At 38.7% G+C, this 21,048-nt stretch overlaps 1 protein-coding gene across 1 annotated transcript in view; it reads right to left on the bottom strand.

Moving 5' to 3' along the window:
- Positions 1 to 1,487: 1,487 nt before the first annotated feature.
- The window catches only part of LOC127646743 (RNA-binding protein Raly-like), a 132,826-nt gene continuing 113,265 nt past the window's right edge, over positions 1,488 to 21,048 (bottom strand). Inside the window, exons 8-10 of the mRNA XM_052130599.1 lie at positions 16,778 to 16,908; positions 16,549 to 16,593; positions 1,488 to 2,294 (exon numbers count right to left, since the gene is read on the bottom strand). Coding sequence (XP_051986559.1) covers positions 16,552 to 16,593; positions 16,778 to 16,908 — 173 coding nt within the window. The 3' untranslated portion in view covers positions 1,488 to 2,294; positions 16,549 to 16,551. The remainder of the gene's footprint in view (positions 2,295 to 16,548; positions 16,594 to 16,777; positions 16,909 to 21,048) is intronic.

The following is a 21,048-nucleotide window of genomic DNA, read 5'->3' as shown; positions in this document are numbered from 1 at the left end:
AACGGCTTAGCTTGTAAAAATAATAATAATCTAGAACACCAACAATTGTTTACAGCAACTTTAACACCCTGACTGCACTTTATACTACGCGTTTTACACTCAGAGCAGGAAAAAGTTAATCTATGGTTACTGACATTTCTAAGTACCGCCCCCAGTGGCGGAAGCAGGAATCGCTGTTGAACGAATTGGCACGAGTGAGCTCAAGTTTTCGGGTAAAATGTCGACAGAGAGTAGCCAAAAGCCAGTTGTTCTTTTAGTTGTAAATGATGTAATGCAGTAAACAGGAATGCATTTTTTTTTTATTGTACCCCTAACCAAAAGCCCTACTTTAAACCTAACCATCAGTCGAGAAATTTTTTAATTTTGGAGTAAAAATGCAACCTCTGAATCACACTCACCATTTTTTATGTGAGCGGCGAGCGATTACTTCCTGCATTCCATGGGACTAGAACTGGTCTCTCGGAGGATGCTTAAGATACACACTATAAGTAGTGTTAAAGGAACTTGTGTTCATGCCTGAACTGATGCCAAAATATCTGATTGGGGTAGCCGCTTGATTTCAGGGTACATTAATTTTCAGAAGCAACATGTAAATTTCCTGTATGGTCATGTTGAAAGTTGTTGAACCTTAACCTAACCCTAACTCTAACCTTAGTTGCAGCAAATGCGACTCTGGAACTTTTGCAAATTGAGGCTTCTAGAAAAGTCCCAATAAGTCTGTTTTTTTTTTTTTTTTTTTTTTTTAACTAAACCAATTATCTATATCTCAAAATTGTTCTTTTCTTTTTTTAATTTTCTACCCTGTGGTGAAATTCTGCAGGTGAAATACAGTGTCGATGCGAATCCGCACAATTGCGCCTTATGGACGTCCGGTGCGTAGGTTTGGTGAACTCTAACATGTGAATTCGCATCATTCACCAATAGCAAGTTGCTTGGTTTGGCAGTGACCTCTATGTGTTCCTTACCTGTGGTTAAATCATAAAACACCCCTTACCAATGGTAAAACCACAATAACATGCATCCTCTCATGGCTAGTGTTGGGTATAATCTAATTACAAAGTAATAAATTGCTGTAATCAAATTACTATTTAGTACAAAATGTAGTGTAATGCATTACATTTCAAATTCTTGTAATCAGATTACAGTTATTGACTTTCAAATAAATTAATACTTTTAATTACATAGGTAACACATATTTCTAAAATAATATATATGCAGAGTAAATTTAAAACACAAATTACATTATTAAATGCATCTGTTTGCATTTAGTGACAGCTGAAGTGTGTGCGCCTACTAATGAGTCACTTATTTTGAATTCATTGTGTAAAAACAAAAGCTTAAAAGTAATTAGTAATCAGTAAAGCCAGTAATCTCAGTACATTTTAATGTATTCATAATTAATAATTTGTGAATTATTTATTTTAGTAACTTTCTAAACTATACAAAATATATTTGATCTTTTTTTTTTTTTTTTTTTTGTAGGTCAGAGCAGTTGCAATATAGCACAATTCATTGTACAGTCTTACTACAGGCTAGACTGAAAAAAAAGTTTTTGCCATCTGGTTCTCTCATATCCAGATCTCAAATGGAGTTGCGCTAATTTTTCAATAAATATTTGTGTAATCCTCTTACTGGTGAGCCAACCAGATGAAAAAAAGATGTGAAATAAGTGTCTTATGCTCTAATGATGAAGATTACATTAGACAAGTTGCCAAGGATTATCGATCAGTGCTCTTAACAGGCAATATATAAACATGTCGAAAAAAACACCCACAACAGCCCCAAAAACTGAAAGTCCTCATAGTTTATTTACATCTCTAAATATCTCTTGCAGTCTCGAAAGTACACGCAGAAAAAGTATGCACATGTAATTAAAAATAGCCAACCTTTCTGATTCCGACCAGCATATAAATAAAATGAAAAACATTTTGAAAAAGCACAAACCGAAAGGAGAGAAGGAAATAGGATGAGGGTATTTAAATATGAGGCACCAAAATGTATAGAAAAAATTTACATTAATTGTGTTTTTTGGAGAGCATAAATAGCTTTTTTTGTCGTGTGTGCAGTGTTGTGTTACGATCATTAACTGTGGCCTTTTGTAATGAATTCCTGGTTCAGGGGCGACATCACCCCAGTCGCCCACCTCCCTCCCACTGAACAGCTAGTTTAGCTGTCTGTCTCACTCATTGACAGCTGATGCTGGAGTTTTGATGGTGCCTCTTGGTTTCAGTGTCTTTAACGCTGAGTCTGTGGTATTAAAAACGTTCCAGTTGACAGTGTTTTCCAGCTCCCTGCTGTAGTAAATAAAAGAAAAGGAAGACAAGTATTAAGATGTGCTAGTGGAGATAAACAGGGAGGGACTGAATCTCTGTCAATATTCACATGTGGTTATATTCTTCCTCAGTTGCATTCAAAGCTAAAAAGCTAATATGAAATATGGTCTGCTGCAATTCAAGGAAAACTAAAAGAACATATATTCAAAAACACTGCCAGAAATCAATATATTAGCTAATTTACAGAATGTGCTAATATTTCCCTTATATATATGTTTTGATACACTTTTTTTTTCTTTTTTTTTTCTTCACATTTTAGAATAATAGTAAAGTCATCCAAACTATGGAATAACATAAATGGAACTATGGGATTTATGTGATTTAGCAAAATCCTAAATAAATCAAATAAAATATATTTTAGTATCTTCATAGTCATCCTTTGCCTAGAATTTGCAGAAATGTACTCTTGATATTTTCTCAACCCCTTGAGGTATCACCCTGGGATGAATTAAATTAATTGGGATGATTAAATGTAGGAATGCCCTTGCATTAGAAAACAAGACAGCAAACCAAGTGGCATCTGCAAACATATGATGCTAGAGCTTTTCTCAGAATTACCTGCACTTAGCAATTTTAGAGGTAGAGGGAGCTCTGGCTTGGTTAATCATGTCTACGACAGCAAGTGGTAGACCACTTAGATCTTCCACATCCCGTCCAGGAGCCAGACATGGAGGTTCCAGAGATCTGGGCATGGATGCCAGAGGGTGGCCCGTCCCTGAGAAAGAAGGTCCTTCCTCAGGGGAACTCGCCAGGGAGGGGCTCGAGATCCGAGAACCAAGTCCGAGTGGACCAGTGGGTGGCCACCAGAATGACTTGTTCCTCGTCCTCCCTGACCTTACACAGCACCTGTGCAAGAAGGCTCACTGGGGGAAATGCGTACTTGTGCAGCCCCCCGGGCCAGCTGTGTGCCAGCGCGTCTGTTCCGAGGGGAGCCTCCATTCGGGAGTACCAGAGAGGGCAGTGGAAGGTCTCTTGGGAGGCAAACAGGTCTACATTTCCCTTGCCGAACCGTTCTCAAATCAGCTGGATGGACTGGACGTACCTTGTCGCGACAGCGCGTCCGCTGCCGTGTTGAGGCTGCCCGGGATGTGAGTGGTGGCATGCAGCGACCTGAGTCGCATGAGATGGTGGGCGAGTTGTGACATGTGACAGGAGGGCATGCCGCTTTGGCGATTTATGTATGCTACCGTTACGGTGCTGTCTGAACGGATCAAGATGTGCTTGCCCCGAATTAGCAGGAGAAACCTCCATAGGGTAAGAAGTACAGCCAGCAACTCTAGGCAGTTGATGTGCCAACGCAGCGGGGGCCCTTTCCAGAGGCCAGCGGCTGCGTGCCCATTGCACACGGCGCCCCAACACTGTTTGGAGGCATCTGTGGTGACCAGAACACATCGGGACACCTGCTGTAAGGGGACTCCTGTCACAAACAGGAGCACAAACTACTGCGTGGGAACACAAAACTTACTGCAAAGGAATGCAAACTAATTCGAATGAATTCCGAGGGAATGCAAACTGTTCCGAGGGAACCCAAAACTTATTGCGAGGAAACAAATCATATTGAGTGGGAACAGAAAACGAATTCCGAGGGAACACAAACTTTTGCGATGGAACAAAAACTATTGAGTGGGAACATAAAACTAATTCCATGGGAATGCAAACTATTGTGTGGGAATGCAAATCTATTGCGTGGGAATTTTAAAACTTACTGTAAGGGGACTCAAACTATAGTGAAGAAAAGCAACTATTTGTCCATGTCCATACTAAGGTGATTTTTAGTGAAAGTATGAAGTCAGTAAGTTCACACAGGTGTCCTGGCAGAGTAACCACAGATGCAGTTCATCACATTAACTATAGGCATGTTCCACTAGACTTTGACCTCCAGAAAGTGCCCAAATATGTCTTCATTTTGAACAGCACATCTATTGCCAATCATTTAACTCCTAACAAATTTTGTGAAATGTGTAGCTTTAAAAGTGTACTTGTGCTATCTTTCCTAAATGTTTTTTTTTTTTTTTTTTTACAAATTTTTCCAGATACATTTTGGGCCAATTGTATGCCCCCATAACCCCCACCCAAGTTATCAAGTATGTAAAGGGAAAAGGGAAGTATTCTAGTTGATAGATTTTCTCAAAGAGTGAACCTAAGCTTGTTTCTGTAGTAGAGCTGGTGTCACTTGTTGTTCAAAATGTATTTGTCTAATTCTACACTTTCTAATACAAACTAAGCATTTACTTAACCTCAGTGCCATATGGTGTTAGATACAATGGCATAACAACCATAGTCATACCTCCACATGAAAAGAGTTCAAAACTAAGGTCACGGTAAACTACCTCTGAAAGAATCCTCATGTAGTCATGTAGTAGAGGGAAGCATAACTGATTGCTAATTTGTGCCTGGTGTGACATTCATTTTGATTTGACCTTTCAGGGCAACCGCAGCTGTTAACATAAAGGGTAGGGTTGAAGATATGATACTGGTGGCAATGAGATTGTAGTCACACTGATCAGTTAAACTAACAGAATGGTGATCCACAAACAACACACAGAAGGATCAGGTGAAAGCCACCGTCAGGTCACTCACTTTCCTGTGTGTTTATACAGTCAAACATATGGAAATGTTTATGTCAGAGCAGCAGAAGTTGAGCCGTTACACCTTGAAGCCAGATTAGTATGATTAATCAGTAATTTCCCTTCATTTTGATAAAGATTATGCTTATACGTCACAAACGCCAGTGTGAATCTTGCTCGGACCACCAAAGGCGAACCTTAAATGCAATGCAAGTTAAGAGTAAAAGGTGATGGGGGCATTTGGAACATAATTTCTCAAATCAGAATTAAATTATGACACTTGCCCTGAATGAACCCATTCAGTAGGGTTCTGCCTAAATCTGCCAACAAAAAGATAATTTCCCATCTAGAAAATGTTAAACATATATTAGGAGTAAACAATATTTTCAATCAGCTGTTTAAATTTTAGTTGCTAAATGAATATAATTTTTTTTTTAATTTATGTTAGTGGCACACTGTAATGTGCCACTAACATAAATTAATGTACATTTAATGTACTAAAGCATACAATTATCATAATATGTTATCAGAGATTTAGGAAACATGCTAAGTTGAAATACTAGCTTCTCTGAAAACACTACTTTGAAATGTCGGTTCGGGGCTGGAATTTCTGTTTGCGTTTTGGCCACAGCCCATTTCAAACCTTGGGTTGCCAGATTTGTAACACGTTAGCGGGCAAACACAGCGCTCTGCAGCACTGGAAGCCAGCAATACATCTAGCTAACACTGAAATCCACATGAGCAGGTTCATAATTTTCAAAACAATAAAAACATAGCAAACGTATACATTAGCTGATCAACTTACAGTGTATTCTTGTCAGTTTGCTCGTTCCTGTTGCGTGTCCTTAAACTGGCAACCCACATGAGCTTCGAGTCTATTGAGGAGGGGGCGGGGGAGACAATTCTCGCCAATATTTAGAATTTGGGATGCAGTACCCATTTTAAACGGTTGATGTCAATGTTACATATTGCTCCTTTAAATGTTACTAAATACTAGGTTGTGATAGGTTGCAGTGGATCGCTTTAAATTATTTCATGTGTTATATTTGACCCAACAATATACATTTCATTTATGCATTTGGCTGATGCTTTTATCCAAAGCGACTTACAGTGCACTTATTACAGGGACAATTCCCCCGGAGCAACCCGGAGTTAAGTGCCTTGCTCAAGACACAATGGTGTTAGCTGTGGGGATCACAATATATATATATATATATATATATAATGATGACAGCTGTATTTTAAGCAATTTTAGAGTTATAGAGTGACATAAAGCAACCAAGTTTTACAGGGATTTTACCAAAAGTAAGGGGTGTAGCAGCTTGGCTCTAATATAGAATAAACGGCTGAGAACGTCCTAACAGAATTAAGATTTGGAAGAATTTATAATGTAACATTTATCCCCAAACTCCTCTACTTTGAAGGTTTAGTGAATGAAGATCTTTACAGTGCTTCTTGAGTAGACCTAATCATGGATAAAATGTCCAGTCTAAAATAGTCTTTTGTCATTGTTTTATGAATTTCTTAGTAAGTTGTGAGCTTGATTCTTGAATAACCCATGTGGAAAATCATAGAGAGGAGTCCTGGTGAAGAAAACTCAAATTTGGTTCCTGGTATCATAATGAATAGCACTTTAACCCTTGTGCTGTGTTTAATTTTTTGTACCTAATTTGGCGGTCAAAAATTACCAGCCTATCAAAAATTGCTTATAAATCTCTCATAAGCTATACTATCACCAAATACTGGATTAAGTAAAAAAAAATAATAAAAAAAGCATTATTTGTGGATAATTTTGGCAATGTTAAAATGTGAAAACATTCTGTACTATTTATCACACTAGTGTGCTTTAATTTTTAACCAGGAAGTTTGTTTTGAAATGCTTTTATTTTCTACAAAAATCACACTTGTGGTGTTCCCAGTAAAAAATGACAGGCTATTGAAAATGAAAGGGGAAGATCAAAAATAAGAGAAAAATTGAGTGTTCTGGAGCATGTTCATCATGTTCATATATGTGCATGTGTGCTTGCAAACATAAAGGTCTCTGACCCGTGCACGCGCACATACATACATGCTCATGTACACGCACAAACTCTTTTGAGTATTACATGCTTTCGTTTTCACAGAGATGAACTGGTTGGTTTGTACAAGTCTAGTCAAGTCATGTTTATGTTCACATGTATAGTTAGGATTTTTGGTTTGCACATCTGTAGGACATGACCAAACCAACAACGTTACATACACAATACCTCACAAGAGACCATGGCAAACATGAGGGCTTAAATAAACAAACTTGGGTTTCAAGACAACCAATGAACAGACTATTAAAAGACTATTATACTAAACCAATGACAAAGTAGAACTGATAAAAAAGTAATCAAACAATGGACCAATGAAAACAAGACACATGAACAGGGGAAACACATGACAAGATCACATGAGGGAACAGGATATCACATGATATGACATGACAACAGGAACTAGAATATGAAAATAAAATACGAGACATGAACCAACAGAATAAACATGACATCTGTCTGCTCGTATGAATGTAACATCATAAGAAAGTGTTTCACTGCTGTTCAAATGCACTTTGGATCACATCATTTATATGTAAAAATGTTTTCCATCCGAAAGGACTAAATATTAAATGAAACAAATGACAATAAAATGCAAAGTAATCTCTTCAGTAATCAAAATACTTTTAGAATGTAGCTTTATTATAAATACCAATTATTTAAATTGTAACTGTAGTGGAATACAGTTACTTATATTTTGTATACGTATTCAACACTGCACGCACGCACACACACACACACACACACACACACACACACACACACACACACACACACACACACACACACACACACTCTTTGTCCCCACAGTGACCCTTTCCAAAAGAATCTTTCTTTGATTATCTTTCTTTCATCAAGCATTGTGTGTTTCAAATGCAGAGCTCACATTTGTAAGGCACATGCAAAAGGTTACTGTCAGACTTGTGCATGAGGACACAAAACCACAAGGTGTTCATTGATTTGGATTGTTGTTGATTAGAAAATATAACAGAAATATGAACAGTGTTGGCAATTTTGTTCCATTAATATGCTATATGACAGTGTTAATATGTAAAAAGGTTTAGGCCAGTTTTTTTTTTTTTTTTTGTCACAATTTTGACAGGGAACACAAAAAGTATTACTTTGTGCCCCTTTTCATAAAATGAAAACATTTCAAAATAAAAGTCCTGTTTTTATGATCTTTCTCATTCATTTTCAATGGCCAGCCAGTAACGCTGTAACAAGCACATGTCTGTTCCTGTTTTGTGTAATGTGATGTTCATCCCTACCGCTAGAGGGCGATCATGTAGAGGTTCTTCAAAGTGCTATATATATATATATATATATATATATATATAAGAAAGTAGAAGAAGAGTAAAGAGGCTTCAGTATTAGATTATAGGTGTATAGTATTTATATCTGCAGCCAACAGCATGCTGGAAGAATTAGGCAAAATTCAATTTCAGGCATTAAGGATATGTACAAGGGCTATTATATCAACACCAACCACAGCATTAAAGACTGAAATGGGAGAAATACCTTTAGAACTCTAGAATGCAACTGTCATTAAATAATTGGGTCAATAAACAAGGTCACAATCAAGAACCCCCAGCAAGAGTCACTATAAAACCATGTTGGGAAAAAGAAAAGCTTCAAAGTTTTGGAAGGAAAATACCTAAGATAACAGAAGAAATGGAAACAAATAAGACTCCCATTAGTCCAACAGTACCATGGTCAACAATTCCTCTATTGTTGTTACCACAACCTACTGTAGATATGACAGTGTTAGATAAGGAAAACAAGGATCAGGGGTCTAAACCAAATGCCCAAATAACAAGTACATTCAGGATAATTAATATAGCTATGTCCATATATATTCAGATCCATCGAACACACCAACAAAGTAGGTGTGGCATTCACGGTTCTGGATTTCAATATTCAGGTTAATAAAAGAATCTCAGATTATCTTTCAGTATACACTGGAGAAATGGTAGCAATCTTAATCGCTTTACAGTGGGTTGAGGACCATTGAGGGCTCTTATATGTTCGCATTCAAGTTCATCATTAATAACATTAAAAGATGTCATGCTGAAAGTAGATCAGACGTTTTGATTGAGATACTTCAAACAATATACAGGATTCAGATGATGGGATTAATTGTAAATATTTGTTGGGTACCAGCTCATGTAATAGAGCAAAAGGAAATTAGATGGCAGATGAGAGTGCAAAAGAAGCCACAAAGAAGAGAGATATAGACATAAATGTAAAATATAGTATGACAGAAATGAAAACAACATATGATGAGTAGGTGGTAAAAACAATGGGAGGAGGATAGAACAGGAAGATGGTTGTATAACATTCAAAGAAATTAAAAGGTAAAGGTAGAGTAACAGGGCAAAATAGAAGAGAAGAAACAAAAATCACTAGACTTAGAATTGGTCATACAGAACTTAACAGTACTTTGTATTGAATAGCGTAATTTGATCCCTACCCACACTCACCAACCAGCACATTTAACCGCCATAATAAATTACGAAGAAGAAGAAGAGTAAAGAGGCAAACAAGCAAGGATTGATTGATTTCCAAATTAAATGCTAATCCATGTTTATCCAGAGCCCTAGTTGATGAATTTGAAGATTCCTATGTTCAACTACAAAGTAAGTTACTGATTTAAAAATGTAAAATTAGTATTAAGTTTTTTTAGTGCCTGTATCTTCAGATCTTGTAAAGAGTTATGCTGAAGAATGGAGGTTGTTTGTTTGGGATAAAGTATTTATGTTACTCGAGGCCAGGACTGGACTGGTAATCTGGCATACCGGACATTTTCCCGATGGGTCGACACACTCTGGGTCCAATCAGGGGCACACTGGCCATCGGGTGAACCGAGCGGGCCGGTGGGTCAGCCGCGAACCGGACTGAATGGGCCGGATAAGCTGATTTCTCTTCCCAGTCCAGCCCTGCTTGAGGCTTTCAGCGACTGTTTATGTTTGGTTTATATGTTTAAATAGGGACTGTATTGCCTTGGGGAAGTAACACTGGATTGTGGAAGCTGTCTTCTGTGTAATAATTTGGATACACTGTTCATTAATTACACCACTGCCCTAAACCTGCTTCTGCCATAATCGATGGTTTTCATCACATACATTTCAATTAAGGATTTCGTCGCATAAACTGGACTACTCCTGGACATATCCTCTTTTTTGAGTAATTGTATCTGAATTTACCTGAAACTCAAATGCTGGGACTTGCTTTCATCTTTCATTTTGTGCACTGTGTTTTGAATATTGAGTTTGTCTGCCTGTAAATTCCATCACTAAATGTTCAAAAGCCTACTTATGTGTCTGCGTTTGATAACCCATTTTTCTATATAACTGTTGAAAGTATTAATATACTTAGGAAACATTATCTATTTGGTGGTCCATACGGGGGACATACATTCCAAACAGTAACATATATGGCATGTTCTAGGCTAGGGGCGGATGATGAGATCAAACCAAATCCAGACTTTGCTACTGAACCCTTTGCTAGCAGAAGAGAACCTATCAAGACTGAACATTGAGTCAGATGTTGAGTCTAATGTGGAAGATCAGGATGTTGCTGATGACGCAGAGGAAAAGGTATTTCCTCCACCACCTCCTAAGGAAGACGACGAAGCTACTCTGTCTCTTCTACAGATGTTTGCAGACCAACTTGCACAACTGGAGGATGATTTGGAAAAGAGAGCTAGTACAATTGAAAAGCAGATGGATGAATACATGGAACGGGTGAGTGAATGTTCTAAAAGTTTGGATTGTGAAAGCAGATGCAAAGCCAGTGAAGGAAGATTAAAATATTATGCAGAGAGAGGGTGTGAAAGAGTTAAAAAGACCTTAGAACTCTCCACATCCAAGATCTGGGAAAATCAATGGTGGATTGCCTAAAGAGAAGGGATGCACATAGAGTCAAATGAAGGCTAATGTTCACTAATGTTCAGCATCTATACCTCAGCATCATGCACATAGTTCACTTACTAATTATTTTCCATCATTTGCTAGTAGAACCTACAACATTCATCAAAGTCAAGTATCAACTAAAGACAGTGCATTATTATGAATTACAACCCCCCTGTCTGAGTGGAATTTTTTCAGTTTGGTGAAAGTGAAGAGAATGACCCTGTCGCTTTTATTGAACGTTGCGAAAAGTATCTGGCGATTCGACGCCTGAAAGATTCTGAGATTTGAGTTTCACTGATTTTAGTGTTATCTGGAACTGCTAATGGCTGGAGGATGGCAGAAAGAAGGCATGTTCAGACTTGGATCCAATTTAAGAGAAGATTTCTACATTCTTTCCTGACTGATGATTCTGAAGCAGAAGTGGAAAGGAGACTCATAGAGAGAAAGCAATGTCCTTAAAGTATCAGAAGCATTTCAATATAGAGCCCTGTGCCTACAATGGTGGAGTAACATGCAAGAAAACAAGATTCTGCAAGCCATTCTAAGGAACTGGAACCCTAAAATTGGCTAGTTTGCTTAGAGGCACTGTCAAGGATCTGACTGAATTAGTGAGAATTGGAACTCAAAATGAGAAGTTTTTCTGAAGCCAAACATTATTGGAGTCATGCCAATAACGAAGCTCAGAAAAGGAAGGCACAAACACCTCATGGCTCTGTTTACCAGTCTCCCCATTCCAACACTCATGCAATGCAAGATGTGCCAATGACCACCAAACCAGACCTCAGAACAATCGTTTTACACATCTTACTATGTGGACATTATCTGCATGCCATGGTTGACACTGGAAGTACTTTTTCTTTGATTCATGAGTCGTGGTGGAACCAACTTAGAAAGATCTCACCATACCAGTCCTCTTAGGAATGGGTTTTCTTTTGTCCTCTGGCATCATTCTCGACTTCAGTAAAGCCAACTACATCTTACCATCCGAAGCTGATGGAGAAGAAAGAGTATTTTCTCTAATACATTTTCATCTAATACATGTGATCCTACAGTTAACAACCATCTACATTTCTACCTTGCACTTCCTAGAATGAAGGAGACCTCTGAGACTCTACAGCTAATCCGAAGTAGTACAAAGTACTGAGCTAACTACCAATGAGTTTAAGTCTTTGCTGGAGAATGTTATGGTGGAATGGCCAACTGTCTGCACAAAGAACATACTCTGGATACTCTGAAATAATCAAGCATAGGGTTGTCACCTTGATGAAATCGCTGTGAGAAAAAAAAAACCCTTACAGAGTGTCACATGAGAAACAAAAGTTAATCGATCGAGAGATCCAGGATATGTTAGACAGAGGCATCATACATCACTCATTATCTCACTGGGCTGCACCTGTGGATCTTGTGTCCAAAAAGGATGGTGGTACAAGATTTTGTGTGGGCTATAGAGGACTGAATGCAAAGACACACTTGGATTGTTACCCCATGCCCCAAATTCTGGATATCTTGGAATCCTTACATGAAGCCTCTATATTCATTACCTTGGACTTGAAGAGAGGATATTGTCAGATCAGCATGGATCCTGAAAGTATAGCCAAAATGGCACTTGTGACCTCTACTGGTCTATTTGAATTCTTGTGTCTACTCTTTGGCCTCAAACATTCTTCTGCTTCCTTTCAAAGATTTATGGAGTGTGTATTGCAATGTCTATGGGGGAAATGTTGCTTTGTGTATATTGACGACATCGTTGTGTACTTCAGAATTTAAAAGGAGCGCCTGAAACATTTTGGTCAAGTATTCAGATGTCTACATTATGCAAGACTTACCTCAAATTTGAAGAAATGTAACGTGGCCCAAAAGTCTGTAACAAATCTAGGTCATATGGAAACTGGAGAAGGCATCAAGACAGATCCGGTGAAGATAACTGCTGTACGTGATTGTCCAGTTCCACAATCTCTAAAGGATGTGCAAAAGTTTTTAGGGTTAGCTGGATGGTACCATCGGTTCATTCCTCACTTTACCAAACAAGCTGCCTCTCTTCATGTGCTGAAACAAATAAGTGCCACTTAGAGTTGGACTGATGCCTGCCAAAAATCCTTTCAAGGGATCAGACAAGCACTGACAAAAGCTCCAGCACTGGTTCTGCCAGACTTTAACAATCCTTTCCAAGTACAGGCTTATGCCAGTGAGGTGGGTTTAGAAGTGGTGTTAACACAAGAATCTGAGGGGAAGAAAATATGGTTGCGTACGCTTCAAGATTTCTAAATGGTGCTGAAAAAACATACTCTGTATCTGAAAAAGTATCTTGCTGTTGTTTTGGCCGTGGATAAATGTAGACCTTATTTGGGAGGTAGACATTTTGAAGTGATTACTGATCATGCTGAACTTACCTGAGTTTTCCATCATCCTAAGCCCTTATCAAGACTAATTCACTGGATAATCCGACTACAAGGTTTTAATTTTAGTGTAAAGTATATGAAAGGAAAATTAAAATGTGGAGCCTGACACACTCTTTGGGAGCCTGATCAGTTCTTCAAATATGCTAGCAGTATGCAAAGCTGCAAGTTCATCATCCCAACAAAGTTTCCAGTGGATTTGAAGGAGATAGCTACCGCCCAACAAAGTGATTCTGGGGTCCAATAGTTGGTAAAAAAGGTTACCCCTGATGTCAACCCCAATATGATACACTATTATTTGTAGTATGGGTTTCTTTTCCATAGCATTCGTGATGACAAGGAAGGTAAAAAATGTTAGTTTGTCATTCCCGCATATCTGAGAGAGGAGTTTATGAAATATGCCCACAACAATCCACTTAGTGGACACTTTGGACGTCTGAAGACTCTCTTGATGTTATTGGACATTGCCTATTGGCCAAGTGTACACAGAGATGTCTGGAAACATTGCAAGAAATGTCCCATCTGCCAGAAGTAAAAGCCGTTGGTGTCAAAACTCTCTGGTTACCTCCAATAACCCCAGTAGTTGAACCTGTATATATGCTGGGGGTAGACTTAATGGGACTCTTACCTAAGAGTACTAAACAGAATGAACATCTTCTGATAGAAGTGGATTACTCTTCGAAATGTGTAGAGTTGTTTCCACTATGTAAATCAAAGTCACCTCAGATTGCACATGTTCTTGTAAAGGAGATTTTTACCCGATGGATGTTCCTGCCTTCCTTGTGTCAGATCAGGGATCCCAATTTACCTTCCAAATTATCAGCCTAATTTTCGAAAAGTGGGGAATTATACAAAACTTGACAACAACCAATCATCCTCAAACCAATCTCACTGAGCAAATTAACTGCACACTGAAAACCATGATGTGATATGGTATGTGGGAAATACCCATCGTCATTGGGATCATTGGTTGGCGGAGTTCAGATTTGCCATCAACACTGCTTGGCAAATGAGCACAGGTTTCACACCTTCTGAAGTCCCAATAGGCAGGAAGTTGAAGGGACCACTAGAAAGGGCTATGCTAAAAATTCCTGACCCAAGTAGTCTTGCATATGAGGTGATAATCAGACAAGAGGAATCGATATGCGCTGTGAGAGAAAATGTGGGCAGAGCTCAACTCATACAGGGTTGCTATTACAGTCTGTTTAGGTTTGAACTCATCCTTTGTCTCAGGAAGAGGATAGCTACAGTACATGGCCAAACTTTCTGCCAAGTGGAAAGGGCCTGCCAAACTCTATAAAAAACTTGATCCTGTCAATTACTCTTTCATTTCTAGACAGGATGGAACATGCTGATACTTTCCATGTCCAAAATATAAAGTCTTAGAATGGGAATGCAAATACTTCCACTGAGGGGAGGAGTATGTAACAAACACATGTCTGTTACTGTTCTATGGAGTGTAATGTTCATCCCTACTGCTAGAGGGCGATCATGTAGAGGTTCTTCAAAATGCTATATATAGGGAAGTAGAAGAATAGTAAAAAGGTGAACAAGCAAGAATTGTTTGGTCCAAAATTAAATGCCAATCCATGTTCATCCAGAGTCCTACTTGATGAATTTGAAGATTCATATGTTCAACTACAAAGTAAGTTACTGATTTAAATATGTAAAATGAGTATTATGTTTTTTTAGTGCCTGTATCTTCAGATCTTGTAAAGAGTTATGCTTAAAAATGGAGGTTGTTTGTCTGGTGTTTGTGATTATGTATTTATGTTACACAAGGATTTCAGCGAGCGTTTATATGTTTAAATAGGGACTTTATTGGCTTTGGGAAGTAACAATGGATTGTGGAAGCTGTCTTCCGTGAGATAAGTTGAATATACAGTTGATTGAGACTGTTCATTGATTACACCACCACCCTAAACCTGCTTCTGCCATCAATGGTTTTCATCACATACATTTCAATTAAGGATTTCATTGCATAAAGTGGACTTGTCCTGGACATATCTTCTTTTCTGAGTAATTGTATCTGAACTTACCTGAAACTCAAATGCTGGGACTTGCTTTCATCTTTCATTTTGTGCACTGAATGTTGAGTTTGTCTGCCTGTAAATTCCATCACTAAATGTTCAAAAGCCTACTTATGTGTCTGTGTTGGATAATTGTGTTCTCCCCATTTTCTATATAATTGTTGAAGGTATTAATATAGGAAACGTTATAACACCAAAATTCTATTGATTCTATTGGAGAGGGGTCACTGTGGGGCAAAGACAGTTCTTGTGTGTGGGGTAATGTTGGATGAATGAATGGATGTTGGATGCAGTTCAGGGTAGGATAAAGTTAATCTCTGTGAAAAACCATGTAATACTCAAAAGAGTTTGTACGTGTAGTGTGTGTGTGTGTGTGTGTGTGTGTGTGTGTGTGTACACGTGTGCACAGATCCGAGGCCTTTATCTTTTCAAACACACATGCACATATATGAACATGCTCCTGAACACTTTTATTTTTTATCTACCCCGTTCATTTTAAATGGCCGGTCATTTTTGACCAGGAACACCGTAAGTGTGACTTTGTGCCATTTTGTACAACATAAAAGCATTTCAAAACAAACTTCCTGGTTAACCAATAAAGAACACTAGTGTGATAAATAGTACAGAATGTTTTCAAATTTTTATATTGCCAAAATTATCCACAAATGCTATATTTTTTATAATGCTATTTTCACTGAAAAACGGAGGCGCATAAGTTCAGTTCAATGAGGCCTACAGTCAATAAGTTCCAAAAAGAAATACAAAACCTGTGCTAATGAACGAAAAAAGTTGGCAAAAAGAGCTAATCCAATATTTGGTTATAATATAGCATAATGAGAGATTTATAAGCAATTTTTATAGGCTGGTCATTTTTGACAGGGAACACCAAAAGTGTAACAAGGTGAAACCCTTTGTTGTAATACCCTGTGTGAGCAAAATCAGTAAGTTTTTGGCCAATAAGATAATATGAATTAGCATTTTCAGGCAAAAGAAAATCCTCTTCAGGTCAAAATGACTGGAATACAACATGAGGGTTAAGTACCCCCAAATTGAGTTTAAAAATTTACCCTGTGACACCAGATTTAGTGATTTGTACTTGCTAACTTCATTTTAACAATCTGCGGGAAGAACAATTTTATTTGTCTTTGTGATGTGTTCAAGCTGTGCCTGTTAACATCTCATGGTTGAATTATCACTTTAATGCAGTAATCCATTGTCCTAGTTCTGAGTTCTTGCCTTTTATTGAAGAATGGGGTCCATTTCAGATATGTGATTGTTTTCCTGATGAAAGACAAGATGAGAAATACATTTTTTGGAGTCCGTTAACTTTAATATCCATTCTGTACAAAGTGTGATTAAAGATAATTTATGAAGTGATATGTCTCAATCTTCATAGCAGCGGTTTTTATGCAGTACTTTTAAAAATGTGTCTATAAATCTTATCATTCCTTGTGGTCTGTCTCACCATGTCTTCATCACACTCCTCGAGTGTGTGATCTTCAACTTCCTCCACATCACTGTGCTGAAGATCCTCTGATTCTGATCCCGACTCGTCCTGAGACAGTTCACTCTTAATTTCATCTGCCTTCTGAAGCTCTACACACACACACACACACACACATACATACATACATACATACATTAACAAACAATGACGTATGAATACAAACAACTTGGGTAGCCAGCAAATAACAAATAATGTTTATTTCAACATTAACAATGTGTGTATGTGTGATATATATATACGTGCAGTACTGTGAAAAGTTTTAGGCACTTAAGATGTTTCACAAAAACATCTTCAGCTATCTTCAGCTTTAGTGTGTCAATAGAAAAAATACATTTTAGACTCCCAAACATTACTTTTGAAAATAGAAAAGATTAGAATAGAAGAGCAGGGCACTCTCCAAGGGATGGCATTGCTCCCAAAGAGCCCCCCCACTGAACATCGTGTCAGTCTGGGATTACATAAAGAGACAGAAGAACTGTGGTGAATTCGCCAAGAAGCTTGAAACATCCTTTCTGCCAACAACCAAGAAAAACTGTGCCCAGCAGTACCTAGGAGAATTGGGGCTTTTTTAAATGCAAAGGTGGTCACAAACAATATTGATATAGCTTTTTTATGTTTACTTTTTGAAGTCCCTAAAACTGTTGCACAGTATTGTATAACATGTATATATATATATTTATATATATATACAGTGGGTACGGAAAGTATTCAGACCCCCTTAAATTTTTCACTCTTTGTTATATTGCAGCCATTTGCTAAAATCATTTAAGTTAATTTTTTTCCTCATTATTGTACACACAGCACCCCATATTGACAGAAAAACACAGAATTGTTGACATTTTTGCACATTTATTAAAAAAGAAAAACTGAAATATCACATGGTCCTAAGTATTCAGACCCTTTGCTGTGACACTCATATATTTAACTCAGGTGCTGTCCATTTCTTCTGATCATCCTTGAGATGGTTCTACACCTTCAATTGAGTCCAGCTGTGTTTGATTATACTGATTGGACTTGATTAGGAAAGCCACACACCTGTCTATATAAGACCTTACAGCTCACAGTGCATGTCAGAGCAAATGAGAATCATGAGGTCAAAGGAACTGCCTGAAGAGCTCAGAGACAGAATTGTGGCAAGGCACAGATCTGGCCAGGTTACAAAAATTTCTGCTGCCCTTAAGGTTCATAAGAGCACAGTGGCCTCCATAATCCTTAAATGGAAGACGTTTGGGACGACCAGAACCCTTCCTAGAGCTGGCCGTCTGGCCAAACTGAGCTATCGGGGGAGAAGAGCCTTGGTGAGAGAGGTAAAGAAGAACCCAAAGATCACTGTGGCTGAGCTCCAGAGATGCAGTCGGGAGATGGGAGAAAGTTGTAGTAAGTCAACCATCACTGCAGCCATCCACCAGCTTTATGGCAGAGTGGCCCGACGGAAGCCTCTCCTCAGTGCAAGACACATGAAAGCCCGCATGGAGTTTGCTAAAAAAACACCTGAAGGACTCCAAGATGGTGATAAATAAGATTCTCTGGTCTGATGAGACCAAGATAGAACTTTTTGGCCTTAATTCTAAGCGGTATGTGTGGAGAAAACCAGGCACTGATCATCACCTGTCCAATACAGTCTCAACAGTGAAGCATGGTGGTGGCAGCATCATGCTGTGGGGGTGTTTTTCAGCTGCAGGGACAGGACGACTGGTTGCAATCGAGGGAAAGATGAATGCGGCCAAGTACAGGGATATCCTGGACGAAAACCTTCTCCGAGTGCTCTGGACCTCAGACTGGGCCGAAGGTTCACCTTCCAACAAGACAATGACCCTAAGCACACCGCTAAAATAACAAAGGAGTGGCTTCACAACAACTCCGTGACTGTTCTTGAATGGCCCAGCCAGAGCCCTGACTTAAACCCAATTGAGCATCTCTGGAGAGACCTGAAAATGGCTGTCCACCAACGTTTACCATCCAACCTGACAGAACTGGCGAGGATCTGCAAGGAGGAATGGCAGAGGATACCCAAATCCAGATGTGAAAAACTTGTTGCATCTTTCCCAAAAAGACTCATGGCTGTATTAGATCAAAAGGGTGCTTCTACTAAATACTGAACAAAGGGTCTGAATACTTAGGACCATGTGATATTTCAGTTTTTCTTTTTTAATAAATGTGCAAAAATGTCAACAATTCTGTGTTTTTCTGTCAATGTGGGGTGCTGTGTGTACAATGAGGGAAAAAAATTAACTTAAATGATTTTAGCAAATGGCTGCAATATAACAAAGAGTGAAAAATTTAAGGGGGTCTGAATACTTTCCATACCCACTGTATATCTATCTATCTATCTATCTATCTATCTATCTATCTATCTATCTATCTATCTATCTATCTATCTATCTATCTATCTATCTATCTATCTATAATGTATATATATACGCATATATAGGAATGTCTTTTTTGCTCTAAACCACTAACTCTAAGTATTCAAGTTTGGAAGGAAACTTGTTCTACAGACATGAATGAAACCTCAAATCATGCTGCTTGTTAAGAAGTGTGCTATTACTTTTTTAGTGATCAGACGTATAATGTTTGCTTGGCGGATGATGAAACAGGCGACAAAATCCCAAAGACATCCATTTAAAGTGGGACCTGAACCATTTCTAGAAACCAGAATATCATAGACTGTTAATAGTAGGCTCGTTTTAGTAAGTAAACACCTAACTACATTTAGCAACATACAAAAACACACTCAAACCATCTAAGCAACACCCCGGCAACCACGTTTGCAGGCAGGCACCACTCAGATTTTCTTTAGAAAATATCAAAATATAATTGCACAAAATCTTGTATGTATATTAAAGTATTGCATACTAAAGTAACAGTCTCTTTGCATTGCTTCTTGCATTGCTTAAACCAGCATTGCATACATGTCTGGATCCATTTGGGGATTCTCTGTTTTCTTCCACACCACAAATTCTCAAATCCTAATCACACCTCTATAGGGACACATTGCAAGAGCTGGCATTTAAAAACCTGTGGCCAAAGAAAAGAAACATTTTAAAATTCCTTTGAGTTACACATCAGCCCTGTTAAAAAGTTTTTAAGAGAATTAAGACCAAACTAAGTGCTAGTAGATTTTCCTCCCTCAGAGGAGCTTTAAAACTGTCTCATCCCTTACAGCCACACTTGCATACACATACAGAAATGTGCTCCGCTATGCACAAGGGGTATTGTTTAGCCAAAAGCCATTAACCACATCATCATAATTCACAGAAAGAATATGGAGGAGAATTTATCTGGTTCTGTGTAATAAACACAGGAGACATATTGTGTTCCGTTGTAAACGTTGTCAAACTGACTGCTGATGTGAAATAGAGGGACAAATCTGCAAAGCTGGATTGGAGCCACTGAGCCGATAAAGTGGCAAACCATGAAAGGCTCATATGACAACGGCAGCAGTGCCGTGCTGACAAAGCAGGTTTGCGCTTGGTCACTGGGGAATGTGTTTTTGTGGAGAGTAAACTGCTGCCTGGGGCTTCCATATGAATACAGTAGCCCTTTGAAAGCTTTTCTCAAAGAAGAGCAAAATTATTATAGAGAAAAGGAGCATGTTTAGATTAAGTTGTTTTCTAGTAGAGTAGAATCTGTATCAGCACACAGCTAGGGCTAGTACAGTGCAGTATAGTATGTATATTATACTATTAGTACTGCAGTGCATCTCCTCCTCATGGACTGCACCGGATTTGCCAGTTCTTGCTGTGAGAAGTTACCCCACTCTTCCACCAAGGCACTTTCTCAGGGAAAAGTTCCCAGACATTTCTGGGGGGAATGGCCCCAAGCCCTCACCATACGATCCAACAGGTCCCAGATGTGCTCAATGGCATTGAGATCCGGGCTCTTCGCTGGCCATGGCAGAACACTGACATTCTTCTCTTGGAGGAAATCATGCACAGAACGAGCAGTATGGCTGGTGGCATTGTCATGCTGGAGGGTCATGTCAGGATGAGCCTGCAGGAAGGTTACCACATGATGGAGGAGGATGTCTTCCCTGTAACGGACACGGCGTAGAGATCGCCTGCAATGACAACAAGCTCAGTCCGATGATGCTGTGACACCGTCCCAGACCATGACAAACCCTCCATCTCCAAATCGAACCCACTCCAGAGTACAGGCATCGGTGTAATGCTCATTCCTTTGATGATAAACGCGAGTCCGACAATTACCCCTGGTTAGACAAAACTGCG

Source organism: Xyrauchen texanus, chromosome 7, assembly GCF_025860055.1.
Source record: "Xyrauchen texanus isolate HMW12.3.18 chromosome 7, RBS_HiC_50CHRs, whole genome shotgun sequence".
NCBI classification, from domain to species: domain Eukaryota; kingdom Metazoa; phylum Chordata; class Actinopteri; order Cypriniformes; family Catostomidae; genus Xyrauchen; species Xyrauchen texanus.
Note: the sequence above shows the minus strand (reverse complement) of the source record. Positions and strands in the feature narration are given on the sequence as shown.